Here is a 24,205-nt window from a genome sequence, read left to right as displayed (position 1 = left end):
TTCACAATATGTGTCAGACGCTAAGTAAATTTGAAGCACTTTTATATCAGTATCAGAAATCTGTTTTACGATGCATTCCCAGATGTGGGACTGGGACATGTGGATGCGGTTACCCGAAGTTCGGAGAGGCAGAGAATGCGTGATTCCCGACGTGTCTCGAACATACCATTTTGGTGCTTCGGGTCTGAACATGAATTCATACTTCCAAGACGTCTATTTCAAGAAACATTCTTTCAACACGTTGCCGCATGCAAAGCTCAAAAACGTGGACAGGTAAGGAGATGATAAGATGTATTACATGTCACATAACTAGGAATAAGAGCCATATTTTACTTTTGCATCACATAAAAGTGAAATATGAGCTGATATTTTATTGTCAGAGAAATTTTTTCCAAGCTTTAGTATCAACTCACTTTGTATCACTGTCCATTTTGTATACTTTTGTGCAGACATTAGATCAACTGCTTGTACCGTAAATAAAATACTTGTGATGTATTTACTTTCAGCTTGAAGAAGAGTAACTACGAGGAGTTAATTGTGGGCATGATCAAGAGAGGATTGGCTTTGGACCACAGCAAATCACCGTGTGAAGAGAACTTCATACCAGACAATAAAGTGAGGTTCATCGTCTCAGGCAATGTTAATTGCATCAACTCTGCATATAATATGTAAAGTCATTTTAACCTTTTTTTGACTTAAACCTTAATTTAAAAATAAAATTTCAGAGAACTTTGGTAAATTTCACTGATTTTCAAAGGAATGCATTTTCTTCATTGCAACATAAAATTCTTTTGTTTCAATTAGACATTTGAGACGTAAATTACATACGTGTATTCATTCTTTTTTCTTTTCAGGGTGAAATCATAATTATGTTCATAAAAATGGAAGAACCGAAGGATTTTGTGACATGGCTCCAAGTAGCCAAGGTAATAGTTTGATATTTTTAAAAATAAATGTAAGTTAGATAGTAACGACAGTAAATATAAGGGTGGTTCAATATAAACCTCCACCTCCCACCACATTCAGGCGCGCATCCCACTATGCGTCCGACTGAATCGCCAAGCACTGGATGTCTTTTTCAAAGAATTCTTTATGCTGCGGCTAGAAAAGTTCTTGAACACCTTGTTGCACTTTAGCGTCAACTTAGAATCGTCATCCCTTGTGCCTACTTTAATGACGCAAAGATTTTGAAGTCAGGAGGAGAGGTACATTCTGTACACAAGACGCTTCACATGCGCTGAACCTTGGTGTTTATGGTGTTTTTTTTACATGAGATGAAACTGCCTGACACGCAAGCATTGCGGCACACAGCCTCCATATGCTGATAAATTCTTCAAATTGCCGACCTCTGTGCCCAAAAACTGAATCACAGTTCATTGATCTTTCTCAGACAGATGTGTATTGTGTTTGGAATTGTTTTTTTGGTATCTCACATATCACTCCTTAAATAAATAACCCCGACACTTATCACGCAACTGATTGATGCCGTTTCCTACACTTTTGATGGAATTTTGGTATTGCATGACACTACCCGTGAACGCCATGCTCCAGATCAGTTTCCGTTGAACCACCTTCGTACAAGTGTCATAAATCATTTTAAGATTCTTAGCCTACTTTGTGGACTGTACATCTAATACAGATTCACTGTATAGGATTCGCATCGCTAGATACTCCATTTTTTTTTCTCCCCATTTACTAAGCAAACTACTATCATGATTTTCCACCGCGTTTCAGTGCTTCAGGATTTGGGATCTTGACGTTCGGGGTTATCACAAAAGCATGTGGAGACTTCACATGAAGGGAAGCGAAATGCTCGTCATCGGAGTTCCGAACTCGGAGTATGCGTAAGTAGATACTGCAAATTTTACAACCTGGTTTACGGTAAGAAAAGCTATTACTACAAATAGAGAAGCTATTCAACAGTTTTCTTCTCTGTCCTAATGCCATTTCCTTTATACTTTCCATGTTCTACCTCTTCTCAGTACCACGTTCTTAAATACCTTGTGTCTGTATTCTCCCCTAAATATGACAGGTGGACTCTGGATCCAGATATGGCAATATTGTAGCTATGAGAACATACGCACTTGTGGGGCAAAAAATGTATTGTGGAGTAAGTTGAAAACTTAGTGCTTATTACTGCAACGAATGATTCCTTGAAGATTTCTGTCTTCTGGGTTGTTGCGCCGTGTAGTCTGGTCGATGAATATTCATCGCCCTGATGACGGAGGCAGTATGACCTCTGAAACGTTGGTAAACATTGACCAGACTACGCAGCCCAACAGCCCCGAAGACAGAAATCTTCATCGCCCTGATGACGGAGGCAGTATGACCTCTGAAACGTTGGTTAACATCGACCAGACTACACAGCGCAACAACCCAGAAGACAGAAATCTTCAGACTCACCGCTGTGAAAACCTCAAATCATACAATGATTCCTTACCCTATGTTATGTCTTGCTTACTTTTGATTCAGAAATTATTTATTTCAGGAGGTACAAGCCATCCAACATTACCCCAATTTACTTGGGACCTCAAAAACAAAAATCCACAGTTAGATAGCAGGATAAAGTAGTGTTTAGAAACTATGTCTATCCACATTTTTCGTGAAATTAAGTCATCTCAGTGTTATGTCTGTAGGACTCGCAGGTTCTTATGTTAAGATCCCCCCCTCCATCTTCAGTGTGCCAAGTATTTTGTGAGAAATTGTGTACATAATTTATCTCCGCAGAATGCCAAAATTGTGTGATATGTGTTCTCCATATTCGTGACAATAAGAACCTACTCGGTAGTTATAATGATATGACTGATATGTGAGGACAGTCCGAAGACATGAGAAGTAACTTTAGAAAATAGGTGTGTTTAGTACGTGATGAATAATTAATACTTCTTCTATGGCTCTCCGGTCCGTATTCGGTCCATGGCCTCCTCAATTCTCCTCTTCCATTCGGTCCTCTGTTAGGTCCGTCTGTCCGAGGCTTTGATCGAGGTTTCGAAACATCTTACTTTTTACGGTGCAAGGTTGTTAGCCTTGCGACCAGCCCCCAACCTGGAAGACCAGGGTACCTGTCTTATTCTGACCTCTCCTCCTCGAGCAATCTGGCTAGGGAGGCCCTACCAATAGCTCTTGGGGTCACTGAGGGACTCAAGCCCCACCACCACGGCAAGGTGCAGGTACCATTAAGTTGGGCTTAAATTAATACAGATACTTATATAGAAGAATATGAAGAAGGCTGCTAGAAGAATGGTATTAGGGTGAGACACTGAAAGTTAGCGTTATGTTCGTGTGCCACATTTTTGACAAATCATGTTCATTGCATATCAGAAGGTGACTGTAATATACGTCCAAATGTAAATTCATTCTGTAGAGTTATTTATTGCAATAACAATTATGAAGTAAAAACCTGTTTCTAAATCTAATATTTGACAATTTTCCAAGAACTTCAGAAATGGAAACAAAATTCAAAATATAATTAGTACATTTTATAGTACATCTCTTTACTAACATAAAACATTTACTCATTTGCAAGATTCATTACTACATGTTTAGTAATAAGACAATTTACCAGTCTTTGAGTGAATTTGAATCATTTTAAATTCTGACTGTATCACTTGTAACTAAGCTAGCTGACATTGTGAACAAATATCCATGTCAAAAATTATTTCAGCTTTATTGTGTAATAATACACCTTTATTTGGATGTTCAGTTCCTTTTGGATGAAGTGGAGATGCCAGATACATATCTTTTATCACTTCTGATATATTTACTCCTGTCTGTAGAATATTGTATGTCCAATATGTTTATACTTTTGTATGAAAATATGATGTCACCTTTTGAGAATTTAAACTTTGTGTTATGAATGAAGAATAAAATTATTTTAGTATGAATTGAAGTTAATACCACATCAAATATAACCTCTCCAACACAGTAACGGGACAATCTGTGTTTGTGTCATTAATACTAAAATGCTGATAATATATTATCAGGTTCAGGTATATTTAGGCTATTATATATTATGTGTAACCTAATAATCCAGTATACAGTTCCAGACACAGTATAGTCCTGGTTATCCAACTTTCTATTTTATCTGACATGCCATGTCGGAATCCTCGGTTTTATCAACAGCCAATTCAGCATGAACCATCACCATGCACCTACAATTTATGTACTTGGTTGCTTTAGTGTGCTTTTGATGCAGACTTTTATTACGTAAGAGTGCAAGAAGCAAGAACGAATGAGTATTCATCTGTGTCAAAAATTCATAAACATTCTTCAAACCATTCTCTTGCTAACAAATGCGAAGACGGAGATTAGTTTTAAAGAGGTCTGATTACGTTATGTTAGAGTACACTCAGGCCGGAGATGCTGGAGAAATTATTATTCTTCAGTAGTGCCTTACTCCGTAATATACACTCAAAAGTTTCATAAGTTTCCGTACAGCCATTTCATACTTTTTCCCCCAAAGACTAGAGGTTAGATTAAGTTAGGTTAGGTAATGTTAGAGCTGCGCAGGGCAGCAAGTACTTCTGAGACGGTAAATTTCTGCCAGACTAGCGCAACAACCAAAAATACGGCCGTCTTGTTAGAATAGGAAAAGTTAGGTTATGTGAGGTTTGGCTAATGACATTCATGCAGACGTAAATAGTATCACATCCCACTTAATTACTGAGATTTTGTCACGTTAGTGTTAGTAGTTTTAGGATATTAGAAATTTGTGTTATGTAGTAGGCCCTTGAGGCATAACGTCACAGAATTTAATGAAAACCCGTTTATTCGTTCACCAGGAAACTACTATAGCCTGTGGAAATGAACGGGCTTGTAAGGTGTTTTTCGGTTAAGCAAAAGGCATGAGATAGTTGTGTAAATATTTAGCAAGTACTGGTATTACAATAGCATTTTATGAACAACAAAGAAGTGGTTAACTTTCGTTGCTGTTAAACTTGTATAAATTGGGAATTACAGAGCTCTGAGTCCATCACTTAGTTTGTCTCCTCTGGTTGCTGCATGATTACAGTTTTGCCAGTTCCTCTTAGCTGTTAAAAATCGTCTACTGAATTCTTGAAAACCTATATTTGTAATTTAGTCTTTAACGAGGTATTCTGTTTTTGTTTTGTGATCGTCACCCTTTTAGCCTACGTTTGAAAATTTGTCGGGGTCATATCTATATTGAATATGTTGAAATATAGTTTTCATGTCATAGTATAACGGTTTCAATCTAAATATGTTAATCTTCGTCGTCTGTGGTCTGCACTATGGTTAGATTTATAATGTGATTGGATGTGACCTACTCACCATGAGGCTTGATCTATTTTATGTTGTAAATGGCGTATTACATATTGGGAAATGTAAATGTAGTCGTCATTTTAAATGCAACTGTGAAAGTGAATTAAAAGAACATTTGCGAGACGTAAGATTCTTTCTTCTTCCCAACAAAAACACCTAACCTAAATTCAAGGTATTGTACATGTAACGTAAACTGAAGAAGAAAGGAAAGATCATTTGAATTGCTTTCAACAAGGATAGAAGTGTTCCCCGCAAAGATGGTGAGTATAATCACGTCGATTTTATAGTTTTGTGTATTGCAGTGTTATTTCCTTTAATTTTCGGTACTTAACTGAAGCAAATCCCTGCAGCATGTGTGTGATGGTGGTAGTAGCAATAATGAAAAGCAAATACTCCGCCCACTTTTTTATGATTATATTATTGTGTTGAGGCAAGTGATTACAATAGACAATCCCAGGTTGTGTAAAAATAGAGAACGAATGTTCCCTATCGACCATAGGCGACTGTATTTAGCGACTGACACTCTGTCATTCATAATATGCTGGTTAGTCACAAGCATGCTGTCAGATTTCTGAGCTCTGGTGTTTGTGCATGAGACTGCTATTGGGAGTTAGTTATGTCTGAAAAATTCACTGTTGATAATCTTTACAGTCAAGGAAATGAACTAATTCACACACACACCATAAATCCTTGTATTGTGTAGTAGAAATAACAAGATTTAGTACATATTAATATTTAGAAAACTAGGACAATATATGTAACAATTCCTAAGGGAATTCCATTCAGAAGCTGTTAGTTCTGCTAATGTGAGAGACATTCATTAAATTGTTGATTAAGTAACTGCCATCATTTTATCCTTCCATTGTTTCCCTTCCCCAACTTTGGTTATGGTCCATCAAATTTTTATTTATTTTTTATTCTAGTATGTCTTTGTATTTGGTGTGTGATATAAAATTAAAATGGCCATAAAGTACATATTTAGGAACATTCTTTCCTCACATGTTTGTTAGTCACATATTTATAATTGCAGTACTTGTAAAGATGATGAAGTTTAATGTGATGCTTGTTTTTGAACAGGTTAATTCAGAAAAGAGAAGAATTATGGGAACAATGTAGTTGGAAGAAAAAAATGAGAGGTTTTGTTTGGAACTGATGTTGCATATCATAGGTAAGCTTTGAATGAATACTTTATTATCAGGAAATAGAACATTATCTTACATAATGGATATTGGATTAATAAAACAAGAATCAAAAGATGACGAAGAAGACATCTCACAAGAGCATGTGGAATATCCATGGAATTTAAATTTTGTAGAAATAAAAGAAGAATATGGGAAGGAAATTATCAAAGAAGAGAATCATGAATATAGAGAAAAAATTGATGATGAAGAACATAAGACGGAGCAGGAAGATGTGACTGAAGACATAGGGGGTTATGATAATGGTTACGTTACACCATTAAAGGAGGAAGTGGTTGGTAGTGTTACGGTAAAAGAACAAAGAGTGAAGAGGAAGGAGGAAGTACGAAGTCATGAGTGTGCAGTGTGCAAAAAAACATACTCAAAACTCAGTAAACTTCAGCGACATTTCTTAGTGCACACAGGGGAACGCCCTTACATGTGTAAAGTATGTAATAAGTCATTTGCAGAAAAAGGAAAATTAAAACGTCATTCCCTCAGCCACACAGGAGAACGACCACACGTGTGCGATGTGTGTAACAGATCTTTCACGTTACTTTGTAATCTAAAAACTCATATTTTAACGCACACGGGGGAACGACCACACATCTGTAAGTTTTGTGGGAAATCCTTTACACAGTTGTGCAATTTGAAGAAACACGTTATGATACACACGGGAGAGCGTCCTCATGTATGTAGTGAATGTGGTAGGTCCTTTACAGAACCAGGAGGTCTCAAAAAACATTTTCATCTCTTACACACTGGAGTTCTGCCTCATGAATGCAGTGTCTGTGGTAAGTGTTTTAAACGAAAATGTGATCTTAGAGAACATTTACAGATTCATGAAAAAGAGTGAGTGCGCGGTTCGATATAACACGTGGTAAGAAACATTTCCGAGAGATTTGATAGGATGTTCGAGGTATGGTTCATTATATTCTGTACTGCAATTATAGAAATCCAAATTGTTGGATGTGCACTGACCTAACCTAACCTAATTTGTGATTCATCTGATTACACCAAAGTAAACTGTAATATGTTTGATGTTATAAAGGATTATTTTTACCAGTTGTATTAAAGTATTATTATAAATTACTTACATATTTTATAACTTCAGAAATAATTAATGGAAGTACAGTGATAATTCAATTCTTTATTATTAATTGATCGGTTATTTAATGATTCTGTTTCAACTACAGATGCTGTGTAGTGTTACATCATTTAATATTATTTTTGCCTATCTACTGCGCTATAGGCAGAGAAAATCAGAAATTAAATATTGTACATGTAAGATTAACTGAGGAAGGATATTCTTGTGGTTTTGTTCAACTGTGCTTTTGAATTTTCTTGGACAGACTGATGAAATTAATAATAGTCCTGTTAGTTCCAGTGTCAGAATTCTTCAAATTACGAGTTGAACGCTTAATTTTGACCGAAAACCTGAATTGTATGATAGTATAAAAGATACAGACTTCTGAATGTACATGATAAATACAAATTATCTGAGAGGTTACAGTTCAAGAATGGTATAACTGATTTCCAGACGTTGCCTGATCTTCGAAAAGAGAATTTTATTCTGGCCAGGTACCAGTGGGGGGGGGACATGGATGATTTTTATGGAATGTACCTTGATGGTTATGGTCATGGAATCTGTGGAATTGAAGAACCAAATTCTTTCTCAGGTTGAATTGACATAGTTGGAGTTATGTTACTTCTCATGCTACAATATATTTTTTTATTTCTGCTTCCCGTAGCGTGAGTTTCATATGTGTGTGCTGTTTAGTTTTTCTCAAATAAATATTTGAGACTGCTGAGACGTTTTACCTTCACTTTATGTTTTTTTTATGATCTTATTGCCCGAAATGACAGTGGTTACATACGAAATACAGTATAGACTTTCCGTTGTCATGTTAACTAATGCAGAAAGAGAGAAAATGTTTGACGTGTGTTGGAAATATATGTAGTGAATCAGATCTCAGTTACTTCAGAGAATGAAATATCTGTTGAAATAGGTTTTTATGCGTTAAATTTATTGCAGGTTCATCGTGAGGGTATTGTTTTACCCAGTTCTGACCTAATGTCTAAATAACATTCTTGTGGACATGTTTCAAGTACTCTGTAACTGTTTTTAATGAACGAAGCGTATTAATTTTGTACCTTTTTGTCTTCCTCTAACATGTGCGTTGGAGGATAGAATTGTTTGTTTTTAGGCACTTTGTACTGATTATTGTTGACTAACTTTCTTTGTTTTTCTGTAACAGATGTTTCTTCTTCTTATTCTTCTTCTGTCTGATTCATAATATACATAAATGTGGCTGGCCTCTGGGTTGTAGTGCCAGACTACCCAGAAGATGGTCGTCTTTGTATTCACCACGGCGAGAACCTCAAATCCTACAGAATTTAGATGATTAAACTTTTTGACATTCTGTGGCACGTAAAGTTCTGAAGTGGCACTAGAAAACTATTTTTCTCCTTTTCCATTATTTTCTACAATTTAACATAAATCATGAGAGACATGGCATTGTACTAGGCATTTTAGAACTGTAGTTATTTTTAAAAATAGTTTGTGCTAAAAAAAATGCTTGTTATTTTACAATTGCTCTAGCAGAAAGCATGAGAGACAGAAGTGGAGACAATTTTTAGTTCTTTCAGTCTGTTGTCGCCAGACTATTGAGGTTGTGATTTATACGCCTTGGCGTCTGTCACAGCAAACCATTTTCCACTTGCAGCGTACTGTTTGTCATACTTAAACAGATGAGAAAATTTCCTTTCGGCCATCCTGTGCTTGAGTCCTACATCAGCTATGAAGTTTTGTGCATATGTCTGGAACACAGAGAAACACAAAAATATTTGATTGTGTCAAGAACTGCAGCAGTCAGTATAGTGACTGGCTATAGGCTGGATGACTGGGGTTCGATCCCCAATGGGGGCGGAGGGTTTTCCTCTAGCCTCTGTGTCCAGACCGGCTCTGGGTCCCACCCAGCCTCTTATCCAGTGGGTACCGGGGTTCTTTCCCGGGAGTAAAGCGCGGCCAGGGCGTGATACTGACCATTCACCCCCATCTAGTGCCGAAGTCAAGAATGAGTAGGAGCTATAACTCATCTCCCCCAAGCGCCTATAAGGCGTGTAGCGGGACTGTTTTGCTTTTACTTTTATAACATCAGTGAGGGTGCTGGGGAGAATATTTAGATCTAAGAGGGGGAAGTGGTGGGAGGCGGGTGAAATTTACATGAGGAGGTTTAAAAATATTAGGGTGACCATATCACAGGGATGGGATGGTTGGAGCATGTAGTGCACTCAAGAAAGATGAAAATTGTATACAAAATTTTGGTCAGAAGACAAGAAGGGAAGAAACCACTTGGAGGACACAGACTTAGATGAAATGATGATAAAGTGAATCTTAAATATGATGTGAATTGGATTAATCTGGCTCAGGATAGGGAACAGTGGCAGACTGCTGTGAGCACGTTAATGAAGCCAAACTGTCAAATACATATGAGTAATGAAATCCACTCTCTGTTGCAATTACAGTGTCGTATTATGTTAAAAAGAAAGAAAGTACAACCAGGAGAGAGTACCTCCTCACCTCCTTAATGTTTTTTACATTAACATGTGCCCTCATCTCATCATTGGTAAGGATAACACAGTTCCATGGCGTCCAGTCTTTTGTCACATCCCATCGACCTAGGCAGAGCTTATATGGGTCTGCTTCCTCACTCAGTGGAGAGTGACATTGCCAAATATTTACTATTAAGTTGTAGAAGTCCTTGTCCTAAATAAAAAAAAAACATTTTGTTCAAACAGTATATTTGCATTTGTTAGAAGAAACGTGACAGTTTTTGTCATTAAAGGTCACATTGCATTAGTAAATAAGCTGCATATAGTTTCTAATATGAAGTGAAGTGAAGGATGTTTGGAAGGAACTGAGGAGGATTTGAGGTTTTAACACTAGTGAATATGAAGATGGCCGTCTTCTGCGTTGTAGCACCATGCAGTCTGGTGCCGTGATGATGTAGGTTGCAAGGGCTTCTGAAGTGGTAAACTACTACCAGACTACATGGTGCTACAACGCAGAAGACAGGATGTAGCTGGTTTATGTTGGGAACAGGTCGTGGGAATTTGTCAGTCAGATCCAAGGATAAGGAAGGAGTAGAAATGCAGTTGCGTCAGCATCCCTTGCCCTGATTGCCGATTCCCATAACCAGATCTTGGTATAAACCAGATACTTCCTGACCCTCCTCAGTTCAGCCCTGATGAAAGAGACAATGTGATCCTCTGAAACACCAGAAGCAAGTCAACTTCTACTTGGTGTAAGCATCCAAAGCAAGTTCAACGTCAGTGATGAATTGCTGTGGAAGATTAAAATTAGTTATGCCGCTATATGTTTGTAGAGACATAAGGATGTCTGGATGTTGTATAATTATTCCTTGAAAGAAGTCTGCTAAGTATCTAGGAGGTATTGAAATAAGTTCACATGCCCAAAATATATATTCTTATCACTCATAAATGCTCAAAATGTATTTTACTGACTGAACAGTTATAAAATACACTAGTTCATTTTAACAATTTATCTATATTAATACATGAGGAATATAAACTGAATATATATTTCACTTCTCTCACGTGAAAATGTTTCCAAATTTATTGCTGAAGGTGTCCTTAATTTCATTGTAATACTTAAGAAGGATAATATGAGCTGTAATGTTGGTAGACTTTCCCATTCTTTAAAAGTTTCTAAGTTGTGGCTCCATGCAATCTGTTAATTTACCTGCATAATGAAGGCTAGTGACGAGAAACATTTTAGTCTCCTCTCTTCTCGACGGAGAGCACGTATCATGAATCGATAAGATTCCAAGTCATTTCTGGACCTGGCTGTCTCATCTGTCCAGGCACAGGAAATGCATTTTTCCAACGTTTGTGTCTTTGCAGAGAATGAAAATTCATTGAACACCTTAAATCTCTGACACTGTCGGCAGAAGTGCATTTTCCCCTCGTTTCCTTTCCAGTCAAATGCCTGTACAAAGTTGAACATTAATTTATGATTATGTGAAAAATAACTTAACATGATCATACATTTTTATAACTTCTTGCTTTTATACTGCTCGTACCAACCCGAGAAATTAAAATTAGTCATAGCTTCAACAGTTCTGACAGTTAAGCAAGCAGTATTTATTAACGCAAAATACTAACTTCCCACTTATATTACAAGAAAAGCTTTTTGTTTTCAGCTCTTTAAATTTCCACAAATTAATTCATTGCTACACATAACATAGTCATACGCGGTAGAATGAAATATTTCGTGCCATTGAAATACATTGTGAAGAAGCGTATTATCTGGTCTTAAGTTGTCAGCATACAATTATTTTTGTGTTTTGTACACTAAAAGTTAATAGAAAATAAAATAAAACTTAAATTATACAGCTGTACAATACTTGCTATACTGAAACTTGTATTTTTCTAGGGATGTGTTGTATTCTTTATTTATTTCAGTTCTATTAATTTTTCTGTGGGGCGGGGAGTCAATATTATTTCCTCTCTTTACCTTACCACTTGTGGAGATGAAGAAGAAACTAGTGAAGTGTTACGTATGGAGCAGAGACTTGGACACTCAGGAAGAAGGAACAGAAATACCTGGAGAGTTTTGAAATGTGGTGTTGGAGAAGAATAGAGAAGATCAGGTGGACGGATCGAGTGACCAACGAAGAAGTATTGAGGAGAGTCAACGAGCAAAGAAACATTCTGCAGGCGATTACACGAAGGAAAGCTAACTGGCTGGGACATATTATGAGAAGGAATGGATTACTGAGTGATATCATCGAAGGCCAGGTTGAAGGAAAGAGAGGACTGGGAAGAAGATTGATACAGCTAACCGACGACCTTAAACAAGGAAAGAAGATGACGTTCCAGGAATTAAAGCGAGAAGCCGAGAATAGGGACAACTGGAGAGCTCTTTTTGGGCAGAGCAATGGACCTGTCGTAAGACAGAACACTTAATAATAATAACCTTACCACATGTTTGGCTGCTTCAGGATTAAATTCTGGATCTTTCATTAGTTCAATGAAGAGTTTCTGGGTTCTTTGTCGAAGGGTGGCTAAATCCTTAGCTTTCACGCTGTGCATAAGAGAATTGCATTCCCTTTCAAATAATGAAATTAACTCATTTGTCAACTTGGGATTGTATGATTTCAGCTGTAACAGAATCAGATATAAATTTTTATCATGCCAACTGCGTTAATGTTCGATTCATATTCCGAACTCTAGTCGTCTAAACTGTAAAAATAATAAGGGGAGGAAAATCTAATGTTGTTATGCGTTCAGGTGCTTATTTGTTGACATACAAAAACCATATTTACATAGTATTTAACTGACTAAATTTGATGTCCATACCACATATTTCAGACTCATTAAGAGTTCTATTCGCTCCTTAGCTGTGACGTTCTCTTTACACATGATATAATACAGTTCCTTCAATTCTTTTGCTCGTTGAATGTGCACAGTTTCCATTGATACTTCTTTCCCATTGGACCCTAGCCATGTGATAGGAGTGGCACACTGTCAAAATAAAACAATAATTACAGAACTAAAGTTAATATATCATGAATATAAATCAGATGGGATCTGAAAGTTTACACGATAATACTGAAGTGTTTTGTTAGCAAATTATAACAGTCAAAACATGTATGTGGATTGGATTCATCTGGCTTAGGGTAGGGACTGGTGGTGGACTGTTGTGTATATAATAATGAACCTTACGGTTCCATAAGGTACAGGGAATTTCTTGAGTAGCTTAGCATATAATCAGTTTCTAAAACAGGATTCTACCCCACGGAGCTCGTTCATCCGTCTGCAAGTATATGATAAATGATACACAATTTTAACGTAAAGCGCTACATACTGTGTCATACAATTACTGATAAGAATAAATTAAATATTTGTGCGTACTACTGTTGTTTACCTTCTCAATAATACTTAATTCTTTCTTTGCCAGTTTCTCTTTCTTGAGTTCAAGTCTGTGTCTCTCAATAGTATTAAGAGATTCGATCTCCTTCTTGAGCAACAAACAAAACTCTGCTTTCTTTTCAGCATCAATTTTTATGTTTGATATACGCTTAACTTCAGCCTTGCGCCAGTTTTCAACCGTAGCGTAGAGCATTTCATAGTCGGCCCTTGTCCTTGGGAATATTTTACGTGCAGTTTCTTTTCTTAGTTGTTCATCGAGTTCTCTTTCAGATCTCAAGATTTCTTCTCTGTCCCATTTAAGATACTCCTCGTGCTCCATCTTCATCTTTGCGAACCTTTTCCGAGCCATGTACCCCATCCAGTGACGCTGAATGATAACTGCCTGAAAATTTGATTAACAACAAAATTATGAAGGTTGTTTATTGTGTTTGGCAGTATTTTCAGGATTAATTAAAATCTTATAATTTCTTTGTTTTGCTTATGAAGATAATGGATAATTTAAATGTTGTACCTATGAACTGTAATAATATGCAAACTTATAATTTAGAGTGAAACAGTGGTGAACTGTAGATATTATCTCAAATGTGCGAGAGTGTCAGAATTGTGTTACGAAACAACTGAATATTAAGGGATCATTTTTTCATGCAAGCATATTAATAAGAAGCGATTATATTCATTTTAAACCTGATGTCTAGGGACGTTCGTATTGTTTGAATCTGTAAAGGAGGGTGTGTGCTCAAATGCAAGTAATAGGTTTATATATCTGAGGAAGAAGTGGATGTGGAGGGGGGGGGCAGGCATGAATAAACTGACTTAACAACCCCCCTTTACCCCTGCACCATTAAAGTAATCAGGAATGTGTGCAATTAGATTATATAACATACAGCTGTCAGTCTAAAGAAATGATTTTGATTGTACTAACCCTTGCATTCAAGTCACCAAGCCTTTCGAACTCGTCAGCTTCTATATACCTGTTTGCTTCAAGTATTCTGTCATCTCGGCTTGGTACATAGTGATCAGCTTTGTACATCTGCGTTGCCACATCACACGTGGTATTTTGCTGCTGCTCTTTGCGTTCTGCTGTTTGGGTATCGCAAGATCTTTTTCCTGCATCAAATTAAATATTTTCAGTGACCTTGAATTCTGCAAAATCATGTTTAGCAACATGAATATTCAGTCGGTCGGTCTTGGGCATGTTAAATTTTGCATAAATCGATAATGTTTATACAGTACTCTGAATTAGAGCAAAATATTTTAAGAAAATATAATATAAAAACCTGTTTATCACACACACACAAATAATTTTTTTATTGAAACCACTTCAGCCTTAATATTGTAGAACAATTTGAGAACGAAACAAGAATAGAACCTATAATTTGTATAATTTAATATTTTAATTAACCTGTGAAACTGCCCTTGTGTAAATGAATGATTAATTTAATAATGAATTTGTTTTGTGTTCATTGTCCCTGTTCTTATCTGTAGAAGTTTATGAGCTACTTCATACTATAGCTATTCTAAAAACGTACACAACATTTTAAAAGCATACAAATCATTCCTACTCCATGCATACATTTCTGTGACTCATTATCATAATTGTTTTAAGTGTATTATCCTTCATATCACAGTCTAGGACAGAAAGATTTTTTTGTAAATAATGATTTTTGTCTCTTTGTAAGTGCCATTGAATCTCAGTGCGGACATTATTTAACTTTTACACGTATTCCAGTGTCGGTATCATCCACATGTTCTCTTACGCCAATTGATAACAGAACAGACAGACATAAAAGTCGTACTGAACAGTAAAATGTGGTTTAATTCTTAAAGGGATGATACTTTGTATATATAAATTCATTAAGCAATATTTCTCTCAAATTTTATTACTCATCGTTAATTACCTCCTGCTGATACCTTGAGGTGTAATGGTGGTGTTTGCGTAAAAGCGTGATGATACTCTGCTCCGCTTGTTTTATGTCTGTAACCTCCAACAAATGGCTTTCTTATGCATCTGCTTTCAATCTCAACCACAATGTCTCTTACTTCTTCATTTGCTACAACAGAAATTAATTCATCTGAGTGAGCGTGTATGCTTGTATGCGCACATGTGCACGTGGATGTAATAGTGATGCAGGATGGACGAATGGAAATTCCTACAAATATCAATGTGTTATCATTGTCATTGAATTTATTTTCTGTCTTATATGCTGGTTTCTCAGATCTTTTTTCTGGCAAAAAATGTGACTACAGATGTAAAGTGGAGAGGTTGGTCACTTTTATAAGCGTCTGTGAACGTAACAGATTTTCCATGTTTTGTCATATTTTAGGATCGTCAATATGGGAAAAATATTTTGCATGCTTAGATGAAGTGTTACGTGTGTGAAGACGGAAATTACACGTACCTGATTCGACTCTGACCGTGATAACATCCGGCACAATTGGGACGTCGTACATATTCTCAGTTTTTAAAAACCCCTTTGATTTTATCTCAATTTCCACTGTCCCGTACGGCTCAACTCCCAACTCTGATATTTCGAGATTGTCTGAAAGTACTGCTCCATTTCTGAACAATTGTAGATCAGATGGTTGACATTGAAAGGTTCTCGATAATGTCGCTTTCACATCTTTCATGTACGTATGTACCTCAAAAGCACAAGTGAATGTGTTTATTTTGTTTATAAGGAACTTGACTGTGATTGGCTGCATAACATTCTTTTCTTTAGTGGAAATATCTTGCCTTGCGTCTGATCTCAGTTCATCGCTGTGCAAAGTTTTACTCCTTTGATATCTTGACGGCCTTTCCCAGTCAGAATCACCATGTTTCTTAAGCAATGATACATCAACCGAATTTCGAATGTTTTCCTCCGTCACATCTGCTTTCGTGGTTCCTTCGTATGCCGAATTCTCGTATTTTCTGACTGAATTAGGAAGTTCTGCAAACAAAGTTTTTATTTTTTCTTCTTCAATTCCTGGAACTGCTGCTGTCAATAGCTCAAAGGGTAATTGTGTGGGTTCATCTTCCATTGTTTCTAAAAACATATTGAAAATTAAATTAAATTTATACGTACGAATCCTGCAGCTTAAATTTATACTATCGTTGTGAGAGGGAAAATATTACTCTGGCTTTTAAAAAATTTGGTCTGCATCTCGCAGAAAGTTTCTGATAATGTACTGTAGGCCTATATTGTATAGTTTTACCCTGTTTCTTGAGTTGACTTCTGTATTTTTGCAAAGTGGAATTGACGATATATTTGAAAAGGATTTTTTTTTCTAATTAATTGGTAGTTTGAAAATTGAAAAATGTACAAATTCCTGAATTCTTAAAATTACATACTGTACCTTGTGGTTGATCCTCGGTAAATGAGCTACGCTCAGATTCTTGCGAGATGCTGCTTTCAGTTATTGTTTCAGGGTGTTTTAGAGTATCCTCAGCATTTTGAAGGCACGTGAAATCTTGAGTGACGTCTCGTAAATTATGTTTCGTAATCGAGCGTATCTCGTTATTTGCTTTATCCTGATGAGTGGTGCTTTCTGGATTTCCTTCGTTCGTCCAATCTTGAGTTGTATTTGGTGTCACCATTGGTGATCTGTCTTCACTTAGACATGGTGACAGATCGTCAGTGGGGGTCAAATTTCCTGACGATTGCACGTCATTTGGAGTTTCCATTGGCAATTGATTTTCCTTAAGTGTGTAGTCATCAGAAGTTCTTTGGAGGTTTTTATGTGCATAATTGCATTCAGAATCATTGTTTGGCCTTTCCATTTTATCACTAAGAATATAACTGCAAAAAACAATAAAATATTTGTTGTTATGAACATCCATTAACAAGATAAAGCCCTGGAGGAATACACATTATACCAAGACATTTAGAAATGGATCCTAAGCATCCCTACTAATTTAAAATAAAAATAAGTCTGTCAGGATAGTGGTTTTTGGTCTTAACTGATGTAAGAACATGAGAGATGTGACACTTATTTGTAAAATGCCAGCATCTGTGCATAAATAGACTACACAAGTCACGCAGGTGTTAAAAGACAAGGCTGGCGTTTATGATGTTGCCGAACATCACGACCTGATGGTTAGTTTTCTAGCTTCGTATTAGGAAGGTTCCGGGTTCAAAATCCTGTCCTGGAGACCGAGTCGTCGTCCTGAAGATGGAGGCAATAAGCACCTCCGAAATTTTGGTAAACTTCGAGACAGGCACAATATCACATAAGACTGTCTTCTTCATACTCGCTTCCGTGAGAACCAAAAATTCCGAATCATGACTGATGATTTACGTGGCATTCCTCAGTCTCTGCAGTCTAATGTCTTGATAATAATTTAAAATATGCCACCGCCACTTCCTTCCATATCCTTTCCAATTCATGAATCATCATATAATTCATCGCTATATGGTATGGGCTGTTGACAGCGTCTTTTAATAAAGCGAGAAATATTTTTTTCCCCCAAATTTCCGTAGGAGTTACGAACACAATTTGCCTTATTGAACGAAGACTTGTGGTGCTCTTGTATAAGGCTCCACTTCTGAAGCCTTTAAATCAGTAAGTTGCAATTCGTTTTGCCAAACGTTGTCATCATTCTCGTTAGTTTTGACACGAGTGTGTGCTAATTGGTTTGTACAAGAGGCCTGTTACTGTGTTATAAATGTCATTAGTTAGCATATTTTCAACGTGTCGTTAATATGTGTGAATAATAATGAGTCTTTCTCAAGGTCCAGCAAATACGCCCGCGGTCTCCTCGTCTGTCAGTAGCAGAAAAGTTACTCGAAGCCTTCAGTAAAACCTGCAGTCGCGACATTTATTTAACTCTCGTGACTGGTTGTACCTTCCCAACGTAATGCAAGGCAACGACATTCTGTAAGTTTCATTTGTTAACGTTCTTGTAACAATATTAAATATTCTTCTCTACGAAGAGAAGCGATTACAATGCAATTATTCTCATATGAAAATTTGCTCCTCATAGAACGAAGAGAAATTGTATACTTTTCAACCCTGAAGACGGAGGCGATACGTTCCCCCGAAACCATGGAAACCCTCAACAATAAATGACGTGTCCCAACGGGGAAGGCAGCAGATTGTCGTCACAAGCCGTGAGAACCTCGACTTTTCTACGAGATTTTGTGTCCAAAGAATAATTGACTTCGTGTCAGTACATGAAACGACAAAGAAACATAAAAATACATTTAATTTAAAACATATAACAGGTAAATTAGGTGCAGTAATATGATATCCGTCAACAATTGTTCAAATTTTGTTCGGTTACGTTACGTGGCAAGGGTGTTATGGTATGTGCGTGAAATTTGTGAAACAAGTAATCTACAAAGCTACAACTATTTATAAAGAACTAATCTTGTGAGTCATAGTTATAAGCGACGATAGCCATACTTGCCGCAAGGACCCTGAGAAATGTCTTCCAATATTGTGCGATGATGTATAGGTTATAAATTTGTTTATGTGAGCCGTTTCATAGCAACAGAAATGCCATCAAATCATGTCCCCATCTGACGGTGGGTATAGACACTACACGCTTATCATATGGAGTAATATGTGATTTGGAGTTGGTTATGTTCGTAAGATATGTTGGCGTAAATGTTAGGTGGGTGATATGTTTAATTTTTATGTGTATTCCTATCAACATCACAGATCCACACATAATTCCAACCAATACACTGAGTAAAATTGCCAGAAGATTACGTACGATATCATCGCCATGAGAACCTCAAATATCGCAGTTGGAGTAGAACGTGCCATAGCATAAATACAATACTTGTTTCTAATACAAATACAAATTACATAGTTTTGACAATAGTATACAGTCTACTAAGGTATTAGTGCAAATGTAATAAAATATATTTTTTAAATTCGCTTTATTTTATTTACGTCATTTCAGAGCTTTAATGTAATGCCATTATATTACTCGTCAATGTTTGGGTTCTGGAAACGCATGTCACTGACTTACCATTGATTTACATTATAAAAAGAGTTTCAATTTACGTCGGTTCTTCCAGGAACTTATCCCCGGCGTAAATCGAGGTCTATCTGTAGTACTATTATCACTTGTTTATATGCTTGTATATTGATAAATATTTCATTTTTATTATAGCCATTACAAAAGTGATGTTCATTCTTTACAGGTGTGTTGCCAAATAGAAATTACATTTATGTTCACCTTTTCTGAAACAGTGTGGAATTTCAGGAATCACAAGCAGTAAGAAATATAAAAACATCTGAGAACAAACAAATGTCCCTGTGCACTCTGAAGAGGGAAGAAGTAAGTTTCTCTGGTAACCATCTACAATGTTGCAAGGTATCATAAGCTATAAGACCACACTACAAATGTAAAAATTTATGCTTAATATAATATAACATAAACATCTTTACTATATATTTTAAAAAAAATACTTTCAGAAGTGAAAGTCTGTGAAAAAGTTTGTGTTATATTTCTTGAAATAGTACTTAACCAAAAAAGGTAACCAGACTGGAAAGCACCCTATTAGCACCACACCACTATATTTGTCTTCCCTAAACGTTGTAATCAAAAGCTCCAGCACTTTGAACTGTTGAAGATTATCAGACTCATAACTACTCTTTATTTCACCGAGTTCCACGTCATGTTCACTGAAATCTGGGTTCTGCTGCAAGAAAGACACAAGCAATTTGTATCTTGGTGGAAACAAGTCGCATAATCCTTCTTTTGAATAGCACATCACTAATTTTATAAATTCTTTCATTACGGATCTTATGACAGAACAGCCCTTCTTATATATCAAAAAGGTAGTAAATATCATAATAGTAGCTTGAAATATCAATGGCGATCGACGGCAAATGTCGAGGAAGAAGATCGTATCTGGAGATGCAAAGATCTCGGCCATATATTGCTGATATTGATTATAACGTACAGCATGACATGTGACGATCAGATCTAGGATAATTCGTTGGAGATATAACTTCCATTTTAAGGTTATTCTTTCGTGTAGATGAAGTGGCAATGAAATTGTATCTGTAAAGATAAAAATTAATTTTATTCCACAAGTGCCTGAGATAGCTTACTCGACTGTGTCGCAAAATCTAAGAGCTGAATGTTATTTTGGGACATTTAGTGCCAGGCCCCTTTTGATGAAAAATAAATTTACCCTACTTAACCTAACATTCTGTGCATGCTAACACAGAGTTTTTCTTTTTTTTATATCTTAATTAAAACACATTTCAATTATCAACAGTAACATTACAGTATTCTTTAAAGCTGGCACTTGTTAGAAATTAGTTATGGAAATTAAAAGTTGATTTATAAGATATAATTTGCTTCAAAACCAAAGGATTAACAGTATTGTATATAGGCCACAAATTCCAGATTATATGGTGAAACATCCCAGAACACAAGTCATTTTCATATTTACCTGCTATGAGAACCTGAATTATCACCTTACCTTACATGAAAATGTACTGAAACCTTTTGTTTAATATAAATAATGCAGACATATGAAGTGAAAAACAATCTCACCTGTTCTGCACCAGACAGCAAAGAGAAACTTATCTCGCATTACTCTCATTTCTTTGTTTTCATTCACTACTGAATTCAGTAATACACTAACCAGTCTTGATATATATTCATTATTCTCTTTGTGATGAACATTGCCCTCTTCCATAACATAATATCCAATCTGAACAAGTGAGTTAATGTTCAGAGACTTAAAGGCTGCACAATTCATATTCAGCACCTCCATTAAACTAGGAACAGCATCGGCAAGTTGCAAACCATTATGCTGCTCCAAACAGTTCATCATCTTTCGTAGATTCAACTGCAAAAGATTTTCCTTATGAGATAGGTGAAAATATAGAATCAGAAACATTACAGATTGAAGGACAGCATTCAGTCTTAGATTAATTTCAGTTTAAATTTAAACTAGTACATTCTCAATATGTCAGTGATCTTACAAAGGCTGTGGACTAGTGATACTTGCATTCCAAAACTACAAGCATATTCAGATTTCACGAGTATTGCAACTTACCACTTCAGCCATATCTACCTGCTGCTGGTCCTTAGTATTTAATTCCATTACGGACATGAAAGTATGTCAGAATTGCTCGTCTGCGTAACCTGGGGACAAAGTATGTATACAGTGAGGTTATGGCAGGTCATTTTAAGCTAACTTGTCACATGGAGTTTGTTCACCTGGGACAGTCAAGGAAATCCAGCAAAAATTTCCTTTCCAACAATTGTATCTATCAGAATATTCGGCTGAATTGGGCCCCCTTTACATTGTTTACAAGACTTACTATTTTCTTTCTCGAAATATTGGGTAATCTGTGGTTCTTCACATGCGAAAAATAAATATACAGACAAGAACGACGTAACTTGTTTATTTTGGCAACATGCCTGTTAAATCGAGGCAAATGGCATAATCCAACCACATATACTTTGACGTTACACAGCCTCAGAAGTTGTTGCATCATCGTAAAATGAGCGAATAGCAGATTTGTTGTCGTGATATTACATTGGGAATTAATTATAACGAGTTTAAAGATTATTATAGGCAGGTTGCCAACATAACCCAACGTCGATTTTTTTATTTTGCTCAGTTTTGTTTCTATAAGATACGGACAGATGGAGCGCAAGTACACGAAATTATATTGTGTCCAAGGAGCGAATATTGGGAACTGTGGTTAGGAACTGCAATTATGTAGGATTGAATACTATTTACTGACCAAGCAACATATTGTACGCCTAACAAAATATGATTTCTGCATTTCAAACAGGCTTTCCATTAGCCATTATTAGTGGAACATTTGCTCGTGATATCATATGGTTGTGGGTATTGGAAACAGCAGTGCAATCAACTGTTTAGGATGTATGTTGGAAGCTGAATGTATCTCCAACACCAGGATTTGGTTAGTACGAAAAATTGTTGATCAAAATTTGTTTTATTAACGGGAAAGAATATCATTTGCTATCGAAATGTGAGCTAAGCATGCCAATAAATACTTAAAATATGAGAACAGGAAATGAACATTTTTTTCACTAGTAAGCACATCCTAGCCTCACTACAGTTGTACATAGGACATAAACATTGGATTCCATTCCAAATGTGTCCTCTTCCATTAAATAGATTTGTAGATCTCTCTTTTTGATTTTAGTTATACATAATTACAGTTAAATAATTTTATAATAATAATTATTATAATATGAAGCATACCAAACAAGTATTTAAGTTCTGGCACATGGCACATGAAAGTACTTACTTGTGGGAATTGGTAGCCCTTAAGTACAAACTGATTCATATAAATAAAGCTGGGCAAAATTTCATTTTAAGAAATTTACTATATTAATCATGAGATTTGATATTCAGTCCTGGAAATAGAGGCATTGTTTTCCTCTGAAACAAATCCACATGGTATTATAATGCAGAATATCACCATGCACATTAATTATGTAGTTATTTATCCTCTTGGATCTGATTAATCACTAAGTGGATCTGAATATTGTTACCAGGAGACATTATTAAATTATTGCAGCATAGATCATAATCCAATGCAGTTTGAAACTTGCCTGGTAACAATTTGGAAATCAGCAATGCAGCCACCGCCACGTGATATTTTGAAGACAGTGCACATAGAAATATGGAAGATGAATCGTGGTGAGTATTTTCATGTTTATTTACACTTGATTATGTATTAATGGAACAAGAAATTGCTGGTGGTTTTGTAATTATAAGTATTTGTGCCTCGTGTCGGGATGGTCTCGTCAGAAACCTCAGAATTGCAACGCTTAGTTATCTGTCATACAAATTCAAATGTTGTCTGTTGTAGAATATGTAAATTGGTAAAGTGAAGTGGATTTTGTTAACACAGATTTCTTTTTTGCTTTATTACATAAAATGTTCCAAAACTTTTTGGGCATTTTCTTGTTCCTTGTGATTTTGACTGTGGAACTAGGGATTTGTGTTACTCACAGTGGTTTTATATGATATCTATATTTATTTGCGAGTGTAATTTTAATATGGTGACGTCATTATTAAATATTCGAATTTTGTCGTAATTTTGAAGAGTTTATTTGTCGCCAAGTTAGGTTGGCAGTCTGTCTACACAACAGGTATCGATTGTTGTTTGTCTTTATTAAGATTCGCTACGTGGTTATCCTTAAGTGTTCTGAGCTAATAGATACGTCTCCTAATTTGTGTGTACATTTTCTGCTGTGACGTCACCACACAATGGGCCGTGTCTTAAGCAGCTTACGTATTTCAGTAGAGTGGACCACGTAAGTGTCGTTACCAGTGGAAACCTGTAATTGAACTGCTTTTTTGCTATGATTGTTATGGTTTTGCCCTACATTCTGGCAATGAACCTTAAAATGCAGCTAATTCCTTGACCAGCTGTGGGATTACCTCAGGAGTCATACACGTCATAAAGATGGTAGCCTTTTCTTTCTTCATTTTTTTTTTGTGTGTATACTGCAGCGCGTAGTCTCGTAGTAGTTGACTGATTTATCAGAGGTACTTACCGCCTCCATCTTCAGGGCTAAGATTTGTCGTAATTATAGGTTATTATTCGTAATAATCGAATCGTTGACTTCCTTCGTTACGTTTCCATTAGATTTTTAAGAAGTTACGTAAAAGTATTTTTGTTTCGTGGACGATCAGCGAGGGCAAATGCATTCTTATGTATTTGTTATTCCAGTTGGCATGATCAATAGATCTTGCAATGTCGTGTTCATTACGAGTAAAAATGACCTCATTCAGGTGCTAACACGTACTGAAGTGAAAGAATGTTCTCGAAATTGTAAGTTTACATTG

General features: G+C 36.2%; 3 protein-coding genes and 1 long non-coding RNA gene across 21 annotated transcripts in view; 3 read left to right on the top strand and 1 right to left on the bottom strand.

Annotated features, from left to right (window-relative positions):
- LOC110831723 (protein O-linked-mannose beta-1,2-N-acetylglucosaminyltransferase 1) overlaps nucleotides 1–3,884 on the top strand; it is a 54,383-nt gene extending 50,499 nt beyond the window's left edge. For 4 of the 5 annotated variants that reach the window (XM_022068041.2, XM_022068040.2, XM_022068043.2 and 1 more), the window contains 5 exons: nucleotides 83–273; nucleotides 507–615; nucleotides 855–926; nucleotides 1,735–1,844; nucleotides 2,489–3,884. In XM_022068041.2, the coding sequence (XP_021923733.2) occupies nucleotides 83–273; nucleotides 507–615; nucleotides 855–926; nucleotides 1,735–1,844; nucleotides 2,489–2,558 (552 nt within the window). In that variant the 3' untranslated portion in view covers nucleotides 2,559–3,884. Of the gene's footprint in view, nucleotides 1–82; nucleotides 274–506; nucleotides 669–854; nucleotides 927–1,734; nucleotides 1,845–2,488 lie in introns of those variants that run through there. The other variant, XR_002543679.2, reaches the window with a different exon arrangement.
- A 1,663-nt stretch (nucleotides 3,885–5,547) lies between these two features.
- Nucleotides 5,548–6,448, top strand: LOC147873706 (uncharacterized). The gene is made up of 2 exons (XR_015535281.1): nucleotides 5,548–5,824; nucleotides 6,358–6,448. It is a non-coding gene; the product is annotated as an uncharacterized LOC147873706 (long non-coding RNA).
- A 1,140-nt stretch (nucleotides 6,449–7,588) lies between these two features.
- LOC110831725 (IQ motif and ubiquitin-like domain-containing protein) overlaps nucleotides 7,589–24,205 on the bottom strand; it is a 39,941-nt gene continuing 23,324 nt past the window's right edge. Inside the window, exons 1-13 of one of the 9 annotated variants that reach the window (XM_022068056.2) lie at nucleotides 21,693–21,970; nucleotides 21,425–21,513; nucleotides 21,008–21,214; nucleotides 16,752–17,194; nucleotides 15,815–16,441; nucleotides 15,314–15,466; nucleotides 14,338–14,522; nucleotides 13,411–13,797; nucleotides 12,843–13,007; nucleotides 12,465–12,644; nucleotides 11,224–11,469; nucleotides 10,034–10,227; nucleotides 7,589–9,278 (exon numbers count right to left, since the gene is read on the bottom strand). In XM_022068056.2, coding sequence (XP_021923748.2) covers nucleotides 9,257–9,278; nucleotides 10,034–10,227; nucleotides 11,224–11,469; nucleotides 12,465–12,644; nucleotides 12,843–13,007; nucleotides 13,411–13,797; nucleotides 14,338–14,522; nucleotides 15,314–15,466; nucleotides 15,815–16,441; nucleotides 16,752–17,194; nucleotides 21,008–21,066 — 2,661 coding nt within the window. In that variant the 5' untranslated portion in view covers nucleotides 21,067–21,214; nucleotides 21,425–21,513; nucleotides 21,693–21,970 and the 3' untranslated portion in view covers nucleotides 7,589–9,256. Of the gene's footprint in view, nucleotides 9,279–10,033; nucleotides 10,228–11,223; nucleotides 11,470–12,464; nucleotides 12,645–12,842; nucleotides 13,008–13,410; nucleotides 13,798–14,337; nucleotides 14,523–15,313; nucleotides 15,467–15,814; nucleotides 16,442–16,751; nucleotides 17,195–18,398; nucleotides 18,555–18,800; nucleotides 18,907–19,374; nucleotides 19,557–20,916; nucleotides 21,215–21,424; nucleotides 21,514–21,692; nucleotides 21,972–24,205 lie in introns of those variants that run through there. The other 8 variants (XM_022068049.2, XM_022068050.2, XM_087349352.1 and 5 more) reach the window with 8 other exon arrangements.
- The window catches only part of LOC110831726 (trehalase), a 49,112-nt gene continuing 44,457 nt past the window's right edge, over nucleotides 19,551–24,205 (top strand). The window contains exons 1-2 of one of the 6 annotated variants that reach the window (XM_087349359.1): nucleotides 19,551–19,686; nucleotides 22,929–23,050. In XM_087349359.1, the coding sequence (XP_087205485.1) occupies nucleotides 23,034–23,050 (17 nt within the window). In that variant the 5' untranslated portion in view covers nucleotides 19,551–19,686; nucleotides 22,929–23,033. Of the gene's footprint in view, nucleotides 19,723–22,028; nucleotides 22,305–22,905; nucleotides 23,051–24,205 lie in introns of those variants that run through there. The other 5 variants (XM_087349356.1, XM_087349360.1, XM_087349361.1 and 2 more) reach the window with 5 other exon arrangements.

Source organism: Zootermopsis nevadensis, unplaced genomic scaffold (genome assembly GCF_977971745.1).
Source record: "Zootermopsis nevadensis isolate Lab colony 2312 unplaced genomic scaffold, Znev_1.0 Znev_ptg000016l, whole genome shotgun sequence".
Classification (NCBI taxonomy): domain Eukaryota; kingdom Metazoa; phylum Arthropoda; class Insecta; order Blattodea; family Termopsidae; genus Zootermopsis; species Zootermopsis nevadensis.
The sequence above is the reverse complement of the archived record's forward strand: the minus strand, read 5'-3'. Positions and strand labels throughout refer to the sequence as shown.